General features: G+C 38.9%; 1 protein-coding gene across 1 annotated transcript in view; it reads right to left on the reverse strand.

The window, feature by feature from the left end:
- LOC140233507 (uncharacterized) overlaps positions 1-26489 on the reverse strand; it is a 95441-nt gene that overhangs the window by 40027 nt on the left and 28925 nt on the right. The window contains exons 8-17 of the mRNA XM_072313626.1: positions 25650-25712; positions 9866-9949; positions 8855-8917; positions 7612-7833; positions 5534-5680; positions 4782-4865; positions 3811-3957; positions 2110-2256; positions 1568-1726; positions 500-595 (exon numbers count right to left, since the gene is read on the reverse strand). Of these exons, the coding sequence (XP_072169727.1) occupies positions 500-595; positions 1568-1726; positions 2110-2256; positions 3811-3957; positions 4782-4865; positions 5534-5680; positions 7612-7833; positions 8855-8917; positions 9866-9949; positions 25650-25712 (1212 nt within the window). The remainder of the gene's footprint in view (positions 1-499; positions 596-1567; positions 1727-2109; positions 2257-3810; positions 3958-4781; positions 4866-5533; positions 5681-7611; positions 7834-8854; positions 8918-9865; positions 9950-25649; positions 25713-26489) is intronic.

Here is a 26489-nt window from a genome sequence, read left to right on the forward strand (position 1 = left end):
TGCCTGGTTGAAACTATTAAAATTTGCTGACTACTGCTGGTCACCTGGGGCGAACCATGAGGGGTTGGCATCATTCGCCCATTTTCTTGTGTGTGTAGGTTGGTGGACCACATCTGGTTAGCACCCTGCTCTTTGTGACGAACGAAGTGGGATATTCACATACATGAGTCATGATTAATTCACACACAGGACCTCTGTAAATGTCCTATCCAAGAGATAGTGTGTATAGACTCTTATTAGAGGGGATGTACGAATACACACAGCATTGCTCAGCTAGACTCGGTAATCACTTTACAACAGGACACAAGTTTGCAGTGTGACCACTACTCATACACATCATCACCATTATATCATCACTGACATCATATCCAACATTATCGTCACCACTATGACTTTTATCACCACCACCATTGACTATCATCATAACCAACATCTTCAACATCAAAAGCGTGGTTATCAATATACCACTTAAACAGAGAGATTAACATCTCAGCCGTACCTGTGAGGACAGCCGTTCCTCAGTCTTGTGTAGCTGCTCGGTGAGAGCCATCTGCTCAGCTTTTGACTTCTGGATCTCCTCGTTCTTTTTGGATGCCTTCAAAATTCCATCAAGACAGGCAGAGAGGAAAACAAAACCATCAATGCTACATGTTTCTTTTCAATGTGTATCTATTTCACTGTCAATCTCTACTGCCTTGCACAACGTCTTTGAATAAAGTTTGGAAATCGTAAAGTCTGAAATTAATGGCAAACCTTCAATCAATCTACAGATCTCTAACAACAGTCCCACATCTTCTACAAATTACATCAGTGATGTAAAAAAAAAAGTGGTTCTCATATCAAATCATTTCAAGTCATAGCATCTAGCCATTAAAGGGTATGCAATGATGACACCCAGCATGGGTAACAGATTTGGTCTCCAGAGAATGAGCTCATAAGAGCATACAGGTGAAAGAGTAAGCAGCTGGTGTAAGTCACATGAATGTTTTTTTCTGTGCTTGTCGAAAGTTTACAATAGCTCCTTTTCCTGTAATACACAAATTAACTTCAGAAAATGGATACCAGTATTTTGGTTTGCACTGCAATGACAAATACAGCAGATTCTTGGCTGCTTGTGAGTGAAAAACTTCCTACTTGCTCTCATACATGAGTTACCTGACAAAACATCTGTATGTTTGTTTGGTCACTGTGGTAACTTACACGGTAGACACTCTCACCTCAGCAGTGAGAACTTCCAACTCACTCTGACAGGTAAGTTATTCTAAATATCTTCCATCTGTCTGTTTGCTGGTATTTGTTTGTTCTTTGTAGAATCAAACAGAGTCGACAACCTAACCTGATGAGTAAGAACTCTCTGCTCAGTCTGATGCAAATGTTATCTTAGAAAGCTTATGTCAGTGAATTCTTTTTTGGATCATCATAGAGAGCTATAGTTTGTGATTTTTTTTTTTTCATGCCACTAGAAAGCTTCTGTTCATGAATTCTTTTCATATCGCTATAGAAAGCTTATTTGTGAATTCTTTCAAGATAAACAAACAAACAGACAAAACAGAGTAGGTATCCTCACCTCATGAGTGAGAACCTCCTGCTCACTCTGAGAAGTGATGTGCATGGCCTGGATGCGGGCAGCCAATCTTCCATTCTCCTCCACTGCATCCTTGTACTGTTGTCTGGCAGTCTTCAGGTCTGACTCCAGCTGTGCCATGGATGACTCTTTTCTGTTCAGCTACTCAAAAACAAACAAACAAAACCAAAACACAGAATCAGTTCATCATCAAGGAGAAAGTGTTACATATTGCCACTTTCTAAAATTTCTCATCACGGGAGGAGAAATATCTTACTCTGAACACTGGCATTGACAAGACCAGTTGAACTACAACTGGAAGCACAATATACAGCCAAAACCAAGTAAGAATCATATCAAAGATACTCAAAAGAAATGCAGGCATACAATTAGTGCCAGAAGTGTCACATTGATTTGAGAAGTAGGAGACTGCCTAAAACTATGCTGGTAGTTCACATACAATCCTCTTACTGCATTGTTTGCACAGTATTTTGGGGACAGTGTAAAGCCCAATCTAATCCAACAACAATCCATCTCCTTCCCACCTCTTCCTGGGATCGGCGCTTCTCCTCCTTGGCAGCCAGGAGCTGGACCTCGAGTTTCTGCAGGGCTGTCTCCTTCCTCTGCCCATCATCGCTGGCTGCACGGTGCTGCTTCTGTAGTCTGTCGATGGTCTCCTCCCGGTTTGCTACCTGAAGGACAGCAATCAGTATCAACATCATAATGCAATCTGACAGCTCAGGGATATACTGTAAAACGAGGAATGCTCATGTGCATTTTAATTTTGCAAATTTCGCGAGAGCCAAGATTCGTGAAATTCACATGCACGCAAAAGTTCTTGTCTACACTATATGCACTAAATGTTAGAGGCAACTCACAAAAATTCAGTGCAGTGAAAAAGGCTGTCGGCTCCAATTAGCAAAAATTTCTTGCCGCAAAAATATCTCGTTTTACAGTAGAGTATTGGCATTGACATTGCACTATTCATTTGATGATTTGCCAACAGTCAATGCAGACCTCCAAACCTTTCTGACTGAAAAAAAAAAAATAGGGAAGATTCGGCTCAAAAGTAGGAAAGGAAGAGCAGTTCCCATAGAAGTGAGTAGTCAAATTATCAAGAAAGATAAGAAAATCCTCTTGAAACAAGAGCTGGGAATGGTCAAAATTAAGAGTCTTTCCTCCACATTCACGATAGTTGGGAGGTCTGGTATACTGAAGATAACCAAAACAGGTGTCAGCTTTCACAGATACTGCCACTGAACTCCTGTTTAATGATATGATACCTAAGACCCGTCCGGCTTTGCTGCCAGATGTTTGTCACTTTTAAATATGACAATTCTGAGACAACATTTCTTCGGCTCTAAATGCTTTAAGATTTAGAAATAGTTAGTACTTGATGGAGTGTTGGGCAAAACATGCTTTGTTAATGTGATACTTTAGTTGCCCAACATGGACAAATTAGACAAAATATGCACTTTCGTCCCCAATTTCATTGGCCTGTTGAAGATGAGCTCATTTTGGAATACAACGTATTTCTCATGCTCCGGACTAGTCTTCAAGAGGTGAAACAGATATGTCTAAATGGATTGAATGTTGCCCAAACTTTTACAAACTCCATGAAGGCCAAGAAAGATTGCAAATAGCTGTACACATCCGCAGAGTTTTGCAGCAATGATTAGCAAGCATGTGCACAAATGGCTCTTACCTTGATTTACTTCTCCCTTCCCCTATCTCTCTCTTCACTTTTTTCTTTTCTTTTAACAACCGTGTGGCTTTGTTAACTCAGAAAAAATTAATGCAAAGCAAAGCAACTATAAAAAAATAAAAAAAAACTGAAAAAAAAGAAAAAAGCAACAACAGAATGCTGTATGACTTCATTTGCTTTCCAAGACATGCAGAAAGAAAAGTTAATTTTGAGTGATATGAGTTCTGAACAGCCATCTACCACAGTGCTCTGAAGTGTGACTTTTTATCACAGGTAGTGACTCACAATCCAAGCAAGTAGTCTGTTACTCAGTGTGCGTTGTGGCTCAAGGGCCACTTTCATACAGGGGTTTGCCATTATTCTATGCTAACAATACTTGCGGGTGTTACCATGGCAACAAATCAATGTCTATTATTGATTCTTGGTTGACTTGGGCGCTGTCATGGTTAGATGCAATTGCAAGTGAAGTGCTCTGCATAAAGGCTTGGCCGTGTGTGTGTGTGTGTGTGTGTGTGTGTGTGTGTGCACAGCCTGCCCTGACCTGCATCTGGCTCTGTGATAGTCTTTCCTGCAGGTTGGAGAGTTCTGTCTTCAGCACCTCAACCCTCTGCTGCTGGTCGCCCAGCTCAGCCAGGCTGCGAGCCACCTCGCCACGCTCCGACTCTCGGTTGGCATTCAACTGGTTTATCTTTTTTTTTGGGGGGGGGGGGGGAGGAAGGAGAAGGGGATGGGGGAGGAGGGGTGGAAAGGGAGGGAGGGGAATGTGGAGACACTTTGGCTTACTCTTCAAGCACACATAATTCAAACCAAAATAATAGCGACACAATTGTACCAGGTACATACAAAACAGTAAACAATCATATGAATTCACCTCAGTAAGGAAAACAAAAATGTTGGTCTCATTGCACAAAAAGATGTCAGCAACTGTAACTGATTGGTTCTGATGTAGGTTAAAGGCATGGATCTAAATCATTGTTGTAACAGTGTTATTTATTTATTCATTGTGTTAATTTTGTTTGGTGATTTTTTTTTTTTTTTTTTTTTTTTTGGGGGGGGGGGTTTCAAATCATAATACACAACTTTTCATGCAATAAAATCAGATACAAGAATGCCGCATTGGCTCACTGGTGAGTTTGCCTGAGGCCTGCAGCATAGACTTCTGTTGCAAATTTTAGCTTAGGCACTCAACCCATTCTTGTAGGCCAAACTGCAACAAAAAGTATGAGAAGAGATACTACACACATGTGTAATAATTTCTCAGAATGTGCTATATTGCGAGAAATGCCAATAAACAGAGATGCCAACCCTGAAAACACCAATGCAGTATTGTGACAGCTGAAAATGCAAATTTCTATGGAAAAATAGTATTTTTACCTTTCTGCAATAGACATGTGTAGTAACAAAAACATTACTTTCCACGAAACCTGCAGCATATTTGGCAAATAAAACACTAAATACAGCCCAAAAAAGTAACAGTTTGCATCTGTGCATAAAGTGTTACGTGGTGCTCACCATGTCCTGTAGGGAATCCCTCTGCTGCTCAGCATGTGACCTCTGCTCATTGACTCGCTTCAGTTTCTGACCTCTTTCCTCCAGCTATGACATGAACATACAATGCATGTCATTAAATACATAATCACATTAATGATGATCAGGAGGATATAAGATTTCTACTTGTGCACAATGTTTTTGGAGCCATAATGTTCCACTGACATTAAAAACTAATGACTTTTGAATTTACACAAATCTCATATTCCCCTTGCCTCCCTCATTTTCATATTTCATGCACACTCACAAGTTTATGAACGCTCACTACTGTAAAATATGCTGATAAATCTGATACAGTGAGAACTGCAGTACGATCTTAACTCTAATCATATCAGCGTACAAGACATACCCAAAGTAGCATCAATGAGGCTGCATGAAATAGCTACTACAGACCATTTCACTGACCAGCAATAAATTTGACATCAGAGACAGTGTCAAACTAAACAAAAGCTCTTACTACAAGATTTGACTATTCAATATAAGCAATCATATAAATATGGAAAAAAAAAAACAGACTGTGAAAGTGAAAATAAACAATGTTGCATTTCTCTTTATTTTTGCCCTTGTTTTCTGCACGTAATCACAGCTTTGTTGCAACTACAAAGTGCAACATTTATTACTTTTCCTTCATTTTGAAATAACAAAGATAGCTCCTTGCACCTCAACAATGCACATATATATGCCCATCACATTTCTTGCACCTTTCAGTTTCTTACCAGGCTTTTTAAACGTGCCACCTCCTCCCTCAGCTGAGTGATAACCTCACCCCTGTGCTGCATTTGGATCATGCTGTCCCTGTGTTTGACCTCCAGGTCTGAAAGGTCACTCTTGAGCTTGAGGATAGCATCGTGTCGCTCGGCAACCTAAACGAGTGGCCAATCAAAGGGAACCATGGTACACAAATTAAAATACAAACAAACTTTAAGCTTGGGGATGCATGGTGTCACACTGTAACCTAAATGTGTGACCAATTGAAGGGAACAATGGGGTATAAACATGAAGTTAATAAAGAGGTTTTTAAATGATGCAGAAAACAACCTAACCAGATACTGAAGGTACAGTAACGTATCACAATTATTGATGATTGATCATTTGCGTTTTTGTGACTACATTTCATTCGAATAAGATGACATGATTAATTTCAAGATCATGCATTACAGATGTGCTCCTGTATAAATCAAGTTCAACAGAAGCACTTTAGTGCAATAATTGCTTTACAATAATTACAATTATCATGAGAGTAAATGATACAGTATGCTAAATAGTAATACGGACTACTAAGTATCATTTGGATTGGTCAAGGCACTCAAGCACCTCGCACATGTGGCTACTTCTCTTGCAAATCTATTTAAGATTTTAAAGAAGCTTAATCACAGCTTCCTTTAAAGATAGCTTTCTCAATGGGGTCAATGCACTTTCTATGAGCAAGTCCACATCATGAAATCACTAGCTTTTCTGATTTACCATATGTGGCTGCAAAACTACATTACATGTGAAACATGAAAATGCTGTAATTTTTTTAATGAAACATCTACATTGCTGTTTGTCCAATTTAAGAAAGCAGAGGCTCCAGCCCCAGGCATCTCTTTAACAGAAAATTCCCCCCCTAGACCACCGAGCAAACTAGAGACTGATTGTACAAACATACACACTATATCATGTGTTCATATCGTCGCTGGGGCGACAAGACCTCGTATCTACAAAATGTCAAATGTTCAGGAGAGCCAAAAAACATGGCGGCCAAAGCACTATAACAAATGGAATAGCCTTTCCTTTGACATGCCATGGTGGCTTCATTTTTGGAGTTAGACAGTTGGGATTTGGACAGGATATCACTGAACCCATTCTTTGACTATTAATCCAAAAAAGTCATTTTCACCAAAATTGCAGATACAAGGACTTGTCACCCCAGCGACGATATGTGTAGCATACATCACTAGCTTGAAGAGCGACATATCTTGCAACCAGGCAAGTGGGTCCAGGAAGCTCTAAGGTTATAGATTCTCTCTGGTGCTTTCTTGGCCTCATTATTTCACTAATGTGACAAAACTAACATTGGGCGGGAGAGGGCTAAAGTTTAAGCTGGAGGTATACAAGTAGAGTGAGAGAAATTCAAACAGAAGTGGGAGAGGGGGAAATTTTGAAATAGTGGTCTCAAAGCTGGAGATGATCTGCCAAAAGTGGAATAGTTGGAGTCTCTGTTAAAGGGACTGTACAGTACTGGTTGAGGTGGGGATTCAGGTTTTTTACATTCCTAAGTGAGATAATGAGAAACCTCTTATCAAATATGAAAGGGCATGTAATCTTAAGAAGGATTCAACGTTTATTTGATGAAAATTGGGTTTTCAAATGGCTGAGATATCCAAAAAGTGATAATAATAAAAGACTAAAGGCCACGCCTTTTATTAGGATCTCTTTGTTTCATCTTGTTTTTGGATATCTCAGCCATTTCAAAACCGATTTTCATCAATAAGCTTTTGATACCCCTTAGAATTGCATGCTCTTTGACATCTCATAGAGTGGTTTCTGAGTATCTCGCAAAACGTTAAAAGCTAAATCCTCACCTCGACCAGAACTGTACACACCCTTTAAAGTCAACTTGACCATGGTGTGAAATTGCACTACCAGCAATCATCTAGTTGCCTGAAGATGTAGATGTGATTCCCCTCTGCACATGATCACAGCTGCAGCCCCAGATGTACATTGACTTTGCAAACAGATACATATGCACATAAATTCAGTCTGTATCCCACTTCGCCCTTGCCCCATACGATGTTGCATCCATTAAGCTTACTTCGACCGTGAGGGCATCATTGGCGTCTTTGGACGAGGTCTTGGCCATCTCCAGGGCAGCCTTGAGGTTCTCCATCTCTACCCCCATGTCACCGTGCTTCTGCCGGTTGGCCTGCAGCTCACTCTCCAGCTCCTTGGATGTCAGGCCCAGCTGGTGCACCTCCTTGCGGCTGGACGTCAAGTCCGTGGTCAGCAGCTCGATCTTGCTGTCACGCTGCTTCAGCTGCAAATGTAACAAAGCGGAGAGCAACAACCATCACACATTTTTGCATGTGTCTCACCAGAGTATATACTTTGATTAAAAATAACATCACATAAGTTTTTAAAGCATGAGAGAAGCTTGCCATTTGAGTAATTGTTATGCCCCTTGTGTCAGTCTTGACAATATGAAAGCGCAAACTGAGCAATTTCCAGATGATTTATGATTGGCATGTGATACACTTCTTTATTACTATTATTATTATTCATGGCTCATTACAGTCATGACTGGCAGCATCTGGTGTATTGCTCACAATTTTACATCAAAATATCTAAACAAGCAACCATATGAATGCTGTAAAAGTCAATATTTTCACTATTTATCTACATTTTTTTTTTTGCGCTGAGCAGCTCATACAGATATCTGCGACTTCACGCTGCACAATTGTCAACCCATTCACAATGTGCAGAGAAAATTGTGAAGATATTTTCGCGGGTTTTATAGTTTGTGCTAGCCAGAAGTAGCCCAAAATATACATGTGAAAATTAATGTACCGCAAAAATGCCTGTGTTTACAGTACAACAAAGAAGCAGATTAATGTAAGCTTTAAGTCATACCATCACAAAAACAAAATTTACTGTACATAGGGTCAAATGAGTAAAATAACAAAATTTGCATTCTGTCTTCTTCAATGTACAGAGAATTCTCTCCTTCGCAACAAAATTCTGACCACCATGTACTACTTCTAAGATTGTTTGTCTAGATCAGCACTGAAATTAAAGATCAGTGAAGATGAATCATAAACTCCTGTCTTTCCATACTGTACAAAGATGGCTATTTTGAGGAAGCATTCGCATTGTTTCACCTTAAATTTGGCTCATCAACACTCTAATACCCTAGGATTAACGACCAAGTTACAAAAGTAACTGACAAAAAGCTATTATGACAAAGACTGGAAATTCACAGTCAAGTGTATGGGGTTTCAACAAGAAATTACGAGTAAAGTATCTTTACATAAGAATAGGCCGTCTACTACACCACTCACCTCTTCTGTCTTCAGCTGAAGCTGGTCTTCTAACCTTTGAACCTTCCTCTCATTTCTCTCCATCTGGGTCACCAGCCAAGAGAAAGGAAAACAGTGATGCTAAGTGAGCAGTGAATGGCTTCATTACAAAATGGAAATCCAATTCAAGAGTCACACTTCTATAATAGTGCCTCTACAGCAGAGGCAAATATATTTCATTTCATAAACATTTCTGAAATGAGTTCTGTATGTCAATATAGAAGTGCCTTCAGATGTGCTATCGCTATAATATCATATTTGTTCTTTTTTACACAGGATGTATCATAAATGGATGGAAGTCATGCCATAGTCACATTTCATGTTTTGGGAGTTAGTATGAATTGTATGATCCACTAAAGGAAGAGATGACTTTCACAGTGACATAGTCTGGTACATGTACTGATAACATTATGATATAAATATCTGATACAGATGATCTATACATACAATGACAAACACATATCCAACAATAACAATGTGAGCAATGTCTTACTGAATTCCTACTGGAGAATGACATCATTAAATGGAACAACAAATCATTGACATCATCTTCTGTTTTTTGACACCAGATTACAAAAGGCACATAGTGAGGTTACAGTGTCACTTTTCCATCACCCTCAAATGCAGTCATTAAATCATGCACAAAACAAAACAAAACAAAAAATGAAAGAACGAGACATTGTGTCTCTTGAAGAGATAACCAAAGAGCTTGAGACAGCATAAAAGGAGTTGGAATCTGATAGTCACAACAGCACAAACATGCAACTTATGCAATGCACAAAAATTATTTTCAAAGAAACAATAGAAACGCTGTCAAGGTGAGAGCGTACAAACACCAACATTTCATGGCATAACTGCACAGAATGCGCTTGAATGTTGAGGCCCTGTGCTGAACATTTTCAGTGCATTGCAAGACTCAATTTACAACACAGGCTCTGCAAAGAAGGCAGTTTGCAACAGGAGTGGCGAGCCGCACTTTCATACTACACGTACCTCTGTGAGCGTGTTTTCATATCTTTCCTGCAACTTGAGAACATCCGAACGGAGTTTCTGTATCGTGTCGTCCCTCCTAATGACCTACGGGTTGGATTGTTGCATGGGTGAGAGGTATGCAAAGAAGCCCCTGCTTTAAAGGCAAATGCTTGCCTTTGAAAGCTGGTTGTCTTAATACCATGGTACATAAATTTCCCACGGATGGCTCTGCATTATGAGCTATAACTCCTTCCCATTAGACAGATACACTTAAGAGTTCTTGGGGCTATCAACACTGAATGTACATCTCTGTCACTCAACATAATCTATCCAAGCCATGTTGCAAATGGGGCTATCAAAGTTGCTGATCTGTGACTTACAGTTACCATGGTAACATCTAATAAGAGACCCTGGGGTCTCGCACTCACCTAAGTATCGCAACTTCACCTTCACCCATTCTTGCAGACTCTATGTAAACTACAGGATATAGTACATTAACTAATAGCTCTTGGTTCTACAAAAGATGTTAAAGATTCCTTAATTTGGAGGGGGGGGGGGGGGGAAATTTAGGCTCATCTAGGGGCCCCAAGGGGGAGCATAGTGCCCATTTGAACAAATTAAGACCCTATCCCAATGGGGATGCTACCCGCCAAGTTTGGCGAAAACCCGACATGGGGTTTTTAAGAAGATGAAAATGTAAAATTTAGGCCCCAATTTGGACCCCTCCCTCATTGGAGGGGGGGGGGGGGGGACCCCTGAATCTGCCACGAACAAAATGTACTTACTCATAGCATTAACTGAGCTCTATCACTTTTGGTTCTAGAGAAAAAGATTTTTAAAGATTCCTTATTTTGGGAGGAGGGGGATTGGGCCCCCTTTTTAAAACAAAAATTAAAATCTGGAAAGTTTTGCTCAGTATGAAGAAGAAGAGTCTTTTGAAGCACACTGATTTGCTCTGTGATGCAAGGGACAAACGTAGATTATTGGACTTGAAACTCTACAGCAAGTGCTAAGGAAAAACAGTGCAAAATATTGAAATTATGCATATACTGTACTCTCTATGCACATTCTATTCAGTATTTAAAGGGATCGTATAGTTTTGGTTGATACCTAATTTCAGGTTTCTAACATTTTTTGCTGAGATAATGAGAAACCTCTTATGAAATATGAAAGAGCATGTAATTCTATGTGGAATTCAACGTTTATTTGATGGAAATTGGTTTTGAAATGGCGGAGATATCCAAAAAAGAGCGATTCTAATAAAGTGTGGGTCCCACACTTTATTACGATCGCTTTGTTTTACTTTGTTTTGGGATGTTTCAGTCACTCCAAACCAGATTTTCATCAAATAAACTTTGAATTCCTCTTAAAATGGTTTGTTCTGTACTATATCTTGAGTGTTTTCTTGTTATCTCGCAAAAAAAGTAAAAGCCCAATTCTCATCTCCACCAAACTGATTCTGCACTCGGTGTTTGCATTGCCTTCATGCATGCGATGTACAAAACATGGCTAGAAAACAGAAAAACAACATTTATCATGGCCTCTTATTTTTGAAAAATAAACAATCAACTAGTCATGCAGATGTAAAACATACAATTTCAGGCATTGACTTGATACACCTATGCAACTTTTATTGGGCTTGTGATGCATGGTCACTTATAGGTACATGTATACACGATGTGCAACACACTTCACCTATACCGTACAAAATGTTGGCAAATTCATGCAGCTTTTTAAGAATGGACAAGTTGACAGAGCAAATTTGGCATGCAAAAAATAATAATAATAAAAGGCAAAAAAGGTGAAAAAAAAAATAACATCCTGTGCAGATAGCCCCAGAACTCTACAGAGCATTGTATCAATGCCCACAACAAATCTACACAAAGTAATTCACAAACAGATCAAACATGCATACAGCAAGAATAAATGATATATTGCTGGATATACACTATCAAGAGACAGGAGTATAGTCATATCATACAGATTATGCCATTACGCATCTCAAAATTTACATTCACAAGGAATTGCATGCAAAACTATTACATGTATATAGATATCAAACTATTTGGATGTTATAAGATATAATACCTAAGACAGTTATAACCAGACATGAAATGATATCATATTAAATTTTTATGTGTTATAACCAGATATGTTCAGTGTACCAATTTACAACTCTGTATTCTGATTTGGGTATAAAGATACCTTTGTATATATGCTGGTGATATAAGCCATAAAATTGTAAACTTCTCTCTTTCTCTTTCGTTTTTCAACATGGAAGTACTCCTCCAAGCCATTTGGAGCAGTTTGGGCAGAAAAGGTTATATGTGCCAAAGTATGCATAATTTATCAAATCCTTAAAAAAGAGAGAAAAAGTACTGTGTATACACAGTCAAAACTGTCTCTCACTAAACAACCACTCAAGGGAAGAAGAAAGGGGGGGGGGTCCTAATAGACAGATGCCCACCATAAGCATGTGGGCAGCCATTTTGATTTTGCTGCATATCTGTGATGAACATGTCCACATACAAGTGTATGATGTATGGAGAATTTGGATGTGTACTCATTTGGGTTTCTCTAAGATAAAAGGGGACATTTCGGAAATGTTGGGTTAATTTCTGTCTCCAACATGCAATCACTCCCTACCCAATACAGTATGATCTTTAAGAACACTTTAATGAGAGATATCTTTGCCCTAAAATTGCTTTAAACAAGCAATAGATCTATTTAAGCTTTTATGCCAAAATGAAATTTGGGGGCAAACATAGGTAACACTAGACTGACAAATATCTACAAGTATAATGTACTAACATTTCAAGTCCAAATAATAAATGTTCATTACTATAATCTGTTGTTTTTCAACTGAATGGCCTAATATTGATTAGAAAAGATAACAGCCCTTAAATACTATTGAACACTGTGTTTTAAACCACTTCTAGACTAAATGGTGAACGTATGATATGTGAACTGACAAAAATGTGTCAGACCATATAAGACAGGTTTGACTGTATTTGACTGTATATACATGCATGTATTCATATCCTCCTAGCCGACAGTCTACTGGTCGCTTTACATTCTTTTAGATCATTCTAAAGTAACTTCATACTTGTTTTGCATGATCATAGATACAATTGTACGTAAACACTGAAATACAGTCCACATATAGGTTATGGACAAAGGGATCCACATACACTGTATACATTGCATATAATATGTAGTACTGCCTCAATAAATTTCTCTGAAAATGTGCATCAGAAACTTGTTGTCTGCAGTATTTTCCATTGCTACACCTATAAACTTATTCAATGAAGTTAAATCCATGGTTCATACCTTTCAGAAAGAAAATTTGCAACACTAGATCTAAAGCAAATACGGAAGTCTCATATGTCCACCTTGTACCTATTTTCTTTTTCTTTTCTTTTCTTTTTTTTTTGGAGGGGGGGGGGGGGAGGCGATGGGAAGAAGATAAACTTTGTCTTCTGTTGATAAAATTGTGACATACACCTGCACCTCCAATACCCACGTTGGAGGTTCTTTGCTGTTTCAATTACTTTCTGTATTTCTCTTAGATAATATGCAAAATTGATGCTATGCAAATTATTAAAATGGAAAATTTGATAAGATGTAATGTGATAAGATGCAAAGTTGATGCTACAACACTTTGTATGTAATCCTGGTATATTTGATTTACATAAACATTACGTTAATAGTCAATTCTGAGTTATACATCTAGAAAAAAAAAATAGAGGACAAGGATGGAAAACTATGATCAGTATGACTGTTACTCTATAGGGTAATATTGACCGATTCGGGTTCGTTGAGGGCAGCAGACATTTTATGGCACTGGGCGCAGCCATGAGCTCAAATTGCGGTGTCTCAGCCGACCCCCCCTGCTCTCCCCCACCCCACGGGCAACATGTTTATCGCGCACTTGTAACAAAGGTTCGCGCACTGAGCAAGCATTCGCGCACTCAGTACGAGACGCCCATTGGCTAAAGCAGCCATGCATCAGTTTTTCATTCTGCGCGCGTGCTAATGTAGGGAGAGGGGTGGGGAGTGGGAAGGGGGGGTCGGCTGAGACACCGCATAAAGGCGCTGCCCATGCCAAAAATACACATAGCGCGTCACAGAATCGGTCAATAATATAGGCATAATTTTGTGACTAGCCAGGTTAAAAAAAAAAATCAAAAATTGCATGCTTTCTCAGCTTGTTCAGATACATCAGATACACTATACAATTTACATGCATTTACTGTGAAATTTTGTGTAGAATGGCATCCTCACGGGACAGGATATAAAGAAAAAGGGCTCATAAGGAAAATAAAACTTGATATACACATTCTATAAAAATACATGCATATATATATATACACACAAGCACCATTACAAATTATTATTGCATTCATTGCGGAATTTTGGTTGGATAAAGAGGTATTACAAGTGCACTTGAGTGATTTGTATTATGGACAGCAAATTTGGAAGCATAAATGTGCAAGCAAGCTAACAGTGAGAAGATAACACAAACAAACGTCAATTTGACAGCATCCAATATTTGGTATATTCCATAGCTAGTATAGGTGCTGAATATATCAAAGCCAAGCAGAGTGACAGTAAAAACGCATAGCTAGCTAAACATAGAAGACAACATTAAAAGGTGCGCAACTTACAAGAGGTGAAGTCGACAAGTCATTCTGTTACGAAAGCAAACAACAAACATATATGCAACATTTGTCCAACGCTAGTGCATACATGTATATGAAAGAAGCGTAGTGCACAAGAAATGGCAAAATACACATTAATGACCACATTATTTGCATTGAAAAGCAGCTGCCAAACATGAAATAAGATTTAAGAACAACAGCAAAAGGAATGGGGAAAAAATTGCAGTCACTGGAGTGGGTAAAATGTCCATTCAGAGATTAATTGTTTCCTGATGTTGCACATCCTTGTTCATAGCATAAATGCATGATTATTCAAATATTTGCCAGATTGGGATGGTGGGGGAGGGTATCACACTCATATGCAGGAAACACTTTGAATTTCACAGAATTGAACACAAAAGATAGGCTTTTAGCTTTAAAAATAAAAAGGAGATGTTTCTTCTGTGAATATCTATGCACACATGTAAAACTCAAGGAAATTAGAAAAAGGGTTATATTTTGTAGCAATATTCTTCAGATATGGAACATTTTTGTCAAAAAGAAACTGGACTTGAGCATTAATGGTACACAGGCAGCAGGCAGGTACCTTTTCCTGATTTTTTTTTTTTTTTTTTTTTTTTTGGGGGGGGGAATCATAGGGTAACGTTAGATGGTAGAGTGAACTTCAACAGCATATCCCTTCGGATTTATCTAGTAGCCATAATGTACCTATTTTTACATGAAATTGGCTCATATCACAACCACTGTAAAAGTGGATATTTTCACGCAACTAATTTTTCGCACTCCACCAGGCAAGAAGAGTTTTGCGTGTTCTTAATTCCGCGGAATCAAGACATCAACTACTGAAAACATACAGCAAGCAAAAATATTTTGCGTGCATTTACTTACTTACATATTTACTTATTTCAACTCGTGTAAATAATTGACACACATTGTACATTGAGTTGTGAAGCAAGCCCATTAGGGATTTGTTTCCCATGAACATCACACAGCGTTGATTCACAAAAGATGTTGACGGTTTACAGCAAAGTTAAGATCAGTGAGTTTGCTTTTTCACAGCACACTCCGGGGAAATCCTTATCATCTCTTCACTGACTAAACTATGTTAAGATCTATATAAAACAAAATGCTACGTCAAGATTTTTATTCTATTCATTATAATTTCTTTTTTGCATACATATCGTCGCCGGTCACATGAACCGACGAATCACTCGATTTTGGGTCAAATTTTCGATTTTGAGATTTTCAGTCATTTCGATAGTAGACATTCCATACTACATATTCTGAAATTCTCAGTGAGTAATTCCATGTAATTTTTACGTAGTTATCACTTTTGTAGAAGTATGTAATTCCATTTGTGAAAATTATTTGTTTTCCCCATAGACGCGTGTGTTAAACAATCAGGTGATTCGACGGTTCGGTGACCGCGCGTACTAGTATGCGCGGTCACCGAACCGACGAATCAGTGCGCATTGACTTGCGTGTAGTTTTTGAGATTCAACAATTCATTGACCGCGCGCACAGTGCGCGTACTATGTAAAACATGCGTTGACAATGACAACGCTCAATGTACATGTACATATGGACACACATGGAAAATGACAACGTTCTTTGCAGACCGAAAATACATGCATGCAGCTCTTTGACGATTTCCCGCTTATTTGTTAACAATACATTTCGATAAAAACTTCACAAGTTAGAACAAGAATTGAAGTCTGATGTACTACAAAAATAATTGGAAATTATAGACATGAAAGTGTAGCAACCATAAGTCAAAAATGGGTTAACTTCAAACGCGATTTTCTCAAATTGTCATTCTTACGCAAACCTGAGGGATTCGTCAGTTCGTGTGACCGGCGACGATATGATAAGGATTTGGGGGTGGTTTTTATTTTGTTTTGTTTTGTTTTTTTGCTTTCTTGATTAAAAACCTTTAAATTCTATTCTTTTTCCCTTTTCGCACATCACATCATGCTATCAGATGGTTAACAACAATGAACAAGAAAATCAACAATATGTTACATACGTAGTGTTGTCTGGCCAATGTGATAATACTTTATGGTTATGAAAGCAATGAGACTGTGATGCACGAATGCAAAGTCTGATCTTCTATACTGGCGTAATAAATGGGTATACAGGCAGTCTATAAATATATTATGTTGTCATTTTTATCTCTCTGTTCTTTCTTAGCTGAAAATGCTCATTGAAAGATATCTACTGTGATGTCCCAGGGAAAAGTCTTCATCATCAAATCCCTTTGTGTGGAGAGTCAACTGGGATTTCATGTAATGACAATCTCTTGCGCTGCTAATGTTTCCAGGTTAGCATGCCTGTACAGTGACGGGGCGATCGTTAACATTAAACTGCACATTACTTGAATATGAGACCATTCTGAAGCAAATGATTTTCGCACAACGATAGATATATAATGTACTCTTAAATGAATCCCACAAGGATTAGAATAATCATCCCCCAGCATTCCCACTGATTCCCACTGATCAGTTACTAGCCATCCCCTATAAGAGAGAGGGATTTCACTTCACTCCTTCTTTTTCACCAAACAACATTCAAGTAGAAGAATGTACATCAAGCTATTTTCTAAGTTCCACTCACCACTTATAGTGGCACAGCACTCTTACATTCCAAAGAAATACTCATTAAATTCCATGCTGTGGGAACACATAAAGTGTTTTACGTTGCCTACTCAACATTTAATGCCCACAGGCTACTATTCCAGTAAAGCCAATTGCTTATCACTAGAGGTCTCCTCCACCTGTATATCTCGAGATATGATGAATACCTGTTGTCATTCTCTGCTACAATACTTGTTCTCTCTCCAACCCCCCCCCCCCCCCAAAAAAAAAAAAAAAAATCCTAATTGCTGGAATAAGGGTTTCCCCAAGTGAAGTTTGGGGGACCATATCCATCAAACCATATACTTCAGCTTTTTTTTTTTTTTTTTAAGATCACATAAAAGATGTCCAAAAGCATGAATGTAGTTAGGGTGAGATAGCTCTGAGAAGCTATATTGTAGACCTAATCATAAACTGCTTTGCATGAAGTACCTGGAACATGATTATACTGTACAACATATTTGCTTGATTTCTCTGGGATAGAATTGATTGGTGTGTTGTTCTTCGTTTGTCTGTCTGTTTGGTGATTTGGGGGGTCAACATGAATTGGAATACAGAAAGATTTTTGCTTTCTACCTTAGACAACTTCTTTACACATTCAAAGCGCCAGAAGCCCACTTGCCAACTTGCTCCTGGCAACTAAACCTCACTGTGGGGCAAGTAATATACAAGTTCTTGCCTATCTAAGTATGGCACCCTCACCCAAAAGCTATTTTGGCAAGTAGGAGAATTGTTTCTGGTAATGCACTGCACAGTTATCATCTAAATTACTCTAAAGCTGTACTAGTGAGAAAGAGATGCATGTATACACAAAGTGCCTATTCGTCAAAGATTTACGATTCGAATATCAAAGGCTTGAATGTGTTTCTCACTAAGAATAGGCTTCCAGGATTGCCTAATACAAATTCACACTGTGCAAACATTCAGTGCAGACCATGTGCAACATTCACTCTATTGCCTGCTTCCTCTGGTCACTATTTAGGAGATATCCTCGCTAGCAAGCACAGCTGAACGAAAATCAATCTAGGCACGTTTGCTTCTTGAAAGGAGCAGTACACTTCAACGAGTCTGACACGACACACACGCACTGTGCATCTTTCTCTCTTGTTCTGCACAGTGCTGAAGTACGGCAACCACAAAATTTCATTCACAATTCAGATAAAAACAGTCAGGCATGAGAGTTGCAGTGGTTGGTTCCCATGGCGATTGAAAAAGAAAGAATAAAAAGACTGAGTTTTGTTGGGGTTTTTTTGACATCTGCCTGTTTGAGGAAAAACCATTTGCTTCGTGCTCAGTGAAAATTGAGCACTGAAAAACATTATGGAAATATAAAAGCTGACAATTCTGCAACTCCAGACATAACGTGTGCAATGAAATGAGCAAGCTCATAAGTACGTTACGTGCATGAGTGAACGATCACGGTACAAAAGACGGGGCAGCAAAGGAAATGATTTGCAAGTGCATGAATGCACAAACAAAGAACTTGGCAATGAGGCAAATGGACTTATATTATGCGGCAAACTCATGAATCATTCAACGTAACATGTCATGGTTGGTAGCAAACACTGCAGCATTTGCAGACGGAAGTAGATTGACAGCAAAACCATAATGTATTGGGGATTGGGGAGGAGGGGTTTGTATGCATGTAGCAAATGTACAATTTATGCATGCCAGTGAATGTGGTAGGAATTAGGCATGTTGAGTTATCAAACCAAATCACAGCATTTTTGGAAGGGGTTTCAGAATTGCACACGATGATTAATGATATTGCATGTAGAGCTCAACAAGAATATCATTACTTAATTTATACGTATTAGTGTTGCATGGTGTTGTTCATAAATCCAATTTCTTTTAAACAATACAGGAATTGACAGTTTTTATTCTTGTTTTCAAATTCCCACTTGTAATACACAAAACACATGTGTAGGCAGAACTGTATATTTCTGAGGTATGAATTCACCAAAGTAAAACAGTGGGACATGCATTAGTATTAAACCCTATTTTGAATTATTGTCTTTGTGATTGTTTTGCTATCAAGTGCTTGATCAGAAAGGCATCTCCCAGGAAAAATTATAAGTTGTGCTCCCCGAGCAATGTGCTTGTGAATTCTTGGAATATGACTTCTACTTGACAGACACTTCTCAGATCAGGGTACACAATGCCTTGCCAAATATCTCTGTCCATCATCAGTGTTAGCACGTCAGCGTTTTAATGCCCACAGTCTCGAGCAAAGCAATCAGAGGTCTTCTGCCTCTACATGGTCAGGGTAGTCTCAAGGGAATTACATCAGAAATGATTCGTTCCTTGCCTTGGAAATAGTGACCAGCAAATCGTGCTCGACAACAAGCTACCCTTGGCAGGCGCGGTGGAGCACCCCAATTTGCATCTCATTATCGCCCCGTTCTATTTGAATTTCTAACGGGCATCCACGGCTGCCCGAAACTGTGTGCATGAAAAAGTCAAATCTTTACCTTCTCCTTGTGCCGCTATGCGTGCCGCTAGTAAACTCAAACTTCCCACACTATCTAAGTTTTTAAAAACCTTCCTTTTGATGAAAAAATTATGAAATTTGCTGCACTAGAACTTGAGATATTAAAGCGTTTTGAAAATCACCTCTCGCAAAACATGCTCTCTGTTTTTTTCCGACTGGACTATGGCCGGGCTCCAATGTGTCCGAAATTGGCAACATAAGTTTATCAGGCCTCAATCCATATATGGTGAAAGTTTTCGCTTGGTTCAACCTGTACTTTTTGAGAAATCAACTTGTTTCTACAGGGTTTGGAATAGAAAATTGTAGTCAGCGGAGCAATTGAATGTGACGTAATTTCTTTTCCCGTAATATTGGGCATGCATGGTACGTGAGATTCAGGATTTCGTGCTCATTGTTGGTTTGCATGTGACGCAGTCAATTTTGCTGAGTGTCGCACGGCGGTGACTGCTGAGCTGCTGCCGCGCACGCTGCATGCAGCAAAGCGTTGTGTGTGCTGTGACATGCAACGCTACAGTCACGCGATTATACATACATGGGACCGACCTGTACGCTTTGCATTCGTGTCATTTTTGACATCACCTTCTGTTTTTTTCCGACACAACCATGGCCGGGAATATTACGGTATGACATTTGAAATGCAAGCAGATAAATAAATTTCGGTGTACTTTGTTCGAATGGCGCTTTGGTTCCGCAATCACACTTCGTGAATTTTAGGATGATTTTCGAGGCATATTTTTGGTAATTTTGCTCGCCAGGTTTTCGCTAAAATTTCACATTTTATCATTGTCAAATCCTTTAATATGTTATATGTGCATATTCGGACATGTTTTCAAATTCAAACTAACTCAATTTTAATCCGAAAATAGGTTTCCTTAAATTGTTATTAGCTTGAGAAGTTTTTTACTTTTTCTCAACTACGCGAGTACATGTTGTTTACTTTATGCAAATGAGGCTCGGCTGCCGATGGATTTCTGCGAGATAATTGGGGTGCTCCACCACGCCTGTTGGTACGCTGGACACAGTAAAATTGCCTCCTTCAGCTTCTAAGTACTGCACTCAAGAGTTTCATACCTATCTTGCTGTGATGCAGTTTGAATTATAATCGCATCTATAATTGTCAACTGGTGGAGATTCTGGCCTCTCTGCTTTATGATATTGGCACCCTGGGTGTATCAAGTGCTGTTTGATGACTTCCATGAAACATTAACATTCATTTTTTTTTCCTTCATCTACTTGTATGCAACTCTAATACGTCTGAAGCAAACAAAATGGGAAATTGGAAAGCACTATAGGCACACATCAAGTATTTCTGCAAGCCAAATGGGAATTTAAAAGAAGCCTGGAACAACTTATCTGTGGTAGTAGGCACAGAAACAAACAAACAAGTACGACATTTTCAACAACTGATTTGGTTAGGAAAACAGCCAAACTTCTATTCTACAAAGGTGTGTTCAAAACATGTATTCAAAAGATGGCAAACTGCAGTTAAAGGGACTGTACAGTACTGGTTGAGGTGGGGATTCATGTTTTGCTCATTCCTAAGTGAGATAATGAGAAACTTCTTATGAAATATGAAAGAGCATGTAATTCTAAGAAGGGTTCAAAGTTTATTTGATGAAAATTGGTTTTCATATGGCTGAGATATCTAAAAAAGTAATAATAATAAAAGGCAACAGGCCACAACTTTATTAGGATCTCTTTGTTTCACCTTGTATTTGAATATGTCAGCCATTTCAAAACCGATTTTCATCAAATAAACTTTTGATACCCCATAGAATTGCATGCTCTTTGACATCTCATAGAGTGGTTTCTGAATATCTTGCAAAACGTTAAGAGCTAAATCCTAACCTCAACCAGAACTGTACACACCCTTTAATATCTACTATACACAAAATGGTGGACAGAAATGGTGATTAACACAATGCAAGGTCAAGCTCATGATATATGTGCATATATGCTATGTGAGATACATTTGATACTATATTGACAAATGGAGTGTTTCGCTCCTGTGTTACAGGTGTATACCTCCGATCTGAGAACCTGGTGATTATCTTGCGATGCAAACTGCCTTTGTTCCATCTGTCTCGTTAGCTCTTCATGCTGCCAGGATCGATCGGGAGGCACAACAATCAAACACTTTCACATGAGCCAGCTTTTTGTGTTAAGTACTGCACACTTCACTAGAAAACATTATAATACCTGTGTGTTCTGCTGAATCACTAAAAGAAGGAAGGTCTGCAGGTATAAAGTCTTACCAGAGTTCCCTTCATTCCCAGTAATGTCTACACTGTTTCGATGATTTCCAATATTACTTTTTTTCTTTCTTCCTTCTTTCTTAGTTTTGTTTGTTGTTGTTGTTGTTTTATTGATGAGTAAAATATGTCATAGATGGAACTAATAGAAATTATCCTCAATTGCTCCAATAAAAAAAATGAAATCAAACCCTTAAACAATGAAAGAATAATGTCATAATCACTGACTCACAGTCAGTGTGGCTGCAATATTCTCTAAGATGTGCCTGTGATATTCCCAAAGCTGTGCCTACATGTATTACATATGGAATTTCCATGGATTTGCTGATCTGGGAAACATCAACGAGTATCTGGATACTAAAATGCCATTACTCGCATGCAACAGCTTGCTTGAGGCAGTACCTGGCATAACACTGAGAATCAGAACAGCTGTTAAGATATTATCATCATCATTAATATTCCTAAACTGATATTCTGATAATACAAAGTCCAAAGGGGGCAAAAGACATAGGAAATGTTGAATAATAATTAACAACACTTATATAACACATAACACGTAGTGTACATGTCCCTGTGTGCTCAAAAAAGGAAAGACTATAGCTTATAAATTGCACCAGTACCAAGTTTCAAGTGTAAAGTGTATATATGGCACTCATATAATTTAATATTATTCATTGGTTGTATAACACCCATTCTAATGGCTAGGCAAGCATCCAGTATTGGTGTATATAAACACAGCTTCTGCTATCAGACCCTTGAGTTAAAGGAGAGAGCTATGTTTCAAACAGTGAAACGGGGAATACCTAGGACATCCCATTTTGCCATTGAAGATATAGTAATTTTAGTAAAGGGTATACTGAGCATAAATACTGGAGCGCAATGTTATGTTTCAAGAAATATTTACCGACGACACATTCCTGTGAGGATATGTTTGAAGTACACCACAAAAGCAAATTGTGCTTTTCTTTAATATCAGCATAGCACTTTTAAAGCTTTTAATTGAAGACTGCAGTGAGATCTAGAGCATAGTAATGCTACCCAGTTTAGTTTTCCCCTTTTTCTTTAATTCTGCGAGTGGCAGTCACACATGGCAATAACTTAAATCACATAATTGCTCTAGCTGGATTGAGTGTGAGGATTTCTTTTCAATGTCTTGCCAAAACTACGTCATCCCTGATTAGAAATTAGGTGCACGGATAGGAAGTATGCCTTGATGACTGCACTGCGCTTCTTGATATGTGAAATGAGGAAATAGCCTTCAGGCGTGTCCCTCATCCACATATAAACAAACATCATCTTCCTTTCTGCACTCTAATCATGTCTTTACAACATCTGTTCAAGAAAAAAAAAATCCTCCCTCTTGTTATGCTAATGACACAAATGCCAGCCATCCGCAGAACATATTAATGGCTGAAAACCACTGCCATTCTCCATAAAAAGGATTACAGGACAAAATATCAAAAAAAGGTAGGCTGTTTGCTATCAATGCCATTGCGCAGCCACGACACTATTTGCGGCTCGGTATAAGTTTAGGATTAATATCCCCCACAAGGATGTGAATGGTAATGAATCTCCCACAGCCATGCAGTCACGTTTTATCTTTTGCACAATCATCCCAAAGAAAGAGAGAGATACAAAGAAAGAGAGAGAGACAAAGAAAGGGATGGAGGGGACAGAGCAAGATAGTGAGAAAGAGAGGAGGAAAAATGTGAATAGATGCAATGAAAGGTAAAGGTAAAGGTCTCTTAAAGGCACAGTGTAGTTTTATTTTAGCATAGACTTCTAAGAATCAAAAGTGACAGTGTTCTCTTAACCTGGCACGGTCACCTTTGCTGCCACTAAGGATTTTGTGAAATGCCTTTTTCTTTTAAAATCAAGTTGGATGTAAAACACAGATCATTTGCAAAGGTGAGTGTAGCTTCTATGCTTTTGATTTTTACAGAAAGGAGCTACATTGTGCATGTTCATTTTAGTTAAATAAATGCCATTTCAATACACACAGAGAACATTATTGTACATACTTATTTTTTTTTTCTCATATTCAAGCCTTCAAAAGATCAATCATACATACATATTTGCAGCTGTAATATCGATAAAAAAGTGTTGCCGGTAAAGTGTTGGAAGTTTCAAAGGCCTAAGCCGCCTATCAAGATTACAACTTTCTAGCACGGGCTGCTGCCTCCAAGTTTGAGCCTCTGGCTTTAATAGTCATGCACCATTGTCGATTGTAGGAGTTTGGTTTTAGAGTTTGATTATTTCCCCATAATTTAGAGCGTGTTTATACAGAGAAGCAAAATACGCGCTCATGCCGGCTCATGCCGGCTCATGCCGGCTCATGCGAGAGGACTTCTCGAATTCTGCTCTGTATAAACACGGCGTATGCCGGCATACGCCGCCAAATGCAGGCTCATGCGAGAGGTTCCGTCCGCCACCTTTTGAGGTGGCCGATGCGAGAGGAGCCTCGCGTATTTTGCTGTGTGTTTATACAGACGACCGAAATTCGAGAGGTAACCGGAAAGCGCGTATTTTAATATCTGTTAATGATCGAACCACGTCTTCTCCTTCTTACTGAAAAACTGGATTTCAATTGATCATTTGGTCGGGTGGTTGTCAAGAGGAACGTTACAAAAATGACCTTCAAGCTTGGTGGTCATGATGACTTTGCCGGTGCCATCTTGATTTTTTTTTTTTCATTTTTTCCCATCATGCAATAAACTGCACTGCGAACGTGACCTATGCTTGACCCCAAAATTTGAGAGGTCCGGTTCAGCTGAGGTCCGCTCGCATCGGCTCGCATCGGCTCGCATGAGCCGGTATTTGGACTTCTGTATAAACACGAGAAATAAGCGCTCATGCGGGAGGTAAAATACCGGCTCATGCGCGCCGATGCGAGAGGCTCCTGTATAAACACGCACTTAGTCTTTGGTCTGCAGCAAGCATCTGCTCCTTTCTGAACCAGTGCCCCTACACATAGTATTTCATCGCAACACATGCTTATTGGACTGGCAGTTGTTTTAGTACAACAGAACCATGTGCATGTGTGGCTTCAATATCTGACATGTCAAGGAATCAGATCAGAACTACTACACTGCACCTTTAACATGATGATTACAGAATGATCAGCATTGTAACTTTTAATGACCTGCATGCAGAACCCATTAGTAGACTCACAGCTCCCATCCAATTACCATCCAATACCAGTGACAAACAAATGAAAAGTGTTAATCTCCTGCTCACGTCATACACTTGGAAATGCTATACACATAGGAAATACAAATAATCTGGCATTTACACAAAAGAGGTCATGCTGTTAGCATACTGTTTTTCCTTTTTTTTTCCATCAAGAGTGATCTTCATTGTTTGTTTGTTTCCCCCCCCCCCCCCCCCCCCGATCTGAGCTTTCCCCATTTGTAGCAAAAGGACATTGCACATCGCAGACAGCTGGAAAAGGTGCCCTTGCAAGTTTGCAACAAAAGCAGTGCACATTCTACACAATGACTCTTGCTTCTCCAAGAGAAAGAAAATGCCTTTTCATGCAAATTTTGTAGCACACTTCGAAGACATGCAGCTGAAAGAATATCTATCGCTTTTAAAAATGTAAAAACAAAACAGGAAAAAATTCTTTGAATGTTCACACTAGCTTCTAGTATGCTCCGCAAAAATTTTCTGAACCCTACACAACAGGCCGAAGATGCTGGCTTTCTCAGCTCATTATGCAAAATTGGCGTTACTGGAAAGAGAGCTACATGTCAGAAAATGTCGCCCTACCTCCATGTTGGATTCCCGTTGTTTGGTGTTCAGCAGGGTAATTGTCTGCACATGATTTGATTTCTGTGAAGGAAGACAGGTTTCATAGAAATATTGTGTGACAGAGAAAGTAAAATAAAAAGTCCCTCCCTTTTCAGCAGCTCAGGCACAGGTGCATGGCACAATCATTAGCATACGAGTGAAAATAACAACAACAGGAAGAACAAACTTTCTACCAAACCAGCCTGATAAAGCTATTTACCTGTGCAGAGCTTTCTCGCAGCACGGTCACACCCTTTCACACAGTTTGCCATTACCATATATGAATGACAGAAGACTTTGTTGGTAAATGTGTTTTCGAACTCAAAGATATACACCATTATTTGCTTTCCTTAGATGATATTTGCACTAATCACTGAACAGGCCACATAGACACTTCAGAAATTCAGGTTTTCATTGACATGACCCAATTCTAGCACTTTCCTAAAGCACATCTCATTTAGAGGGACTGTCTTTAATCTATAGACTCACAGAGTTGCCCCCCCCCCCCATGTCATCCATCACAGTGGAAAGGGAAAGAAAACACTCTAATGAGGTATGCATTTATCCATGTTCACTTTGGCAGCCCACGGCACAATATGACAAGTAACCTTGGAACTGTGTTCATGCCCACTTTTTTTTTCTTTTTTTTTTTAAATATAGCTACACAGTGCCATCGTGTGGAACTTCCTCTTAAATCACAGCTTGCATTGCACATGCTTGCTCTCTCTCGGAAAACAATTGGACTTTAGAAGATACCCAGAAGCATACAATTTTACCAACATATGTACCATCATTCATTTTACTGTCTTTTATTTCTAA

This window comes from Diadema setosum, chromosome 9 (assembly GCF_964275005.1).
Source record: "Diadema setosum chromosome 9, eeDiaSeto1, whole genome shotgun sequence".
NCBI lineage: Eukaryota > Metazoa > Echinodermata > Echinoidea > Diadematoida > Diadematidae > Diadema > Diadema setosum.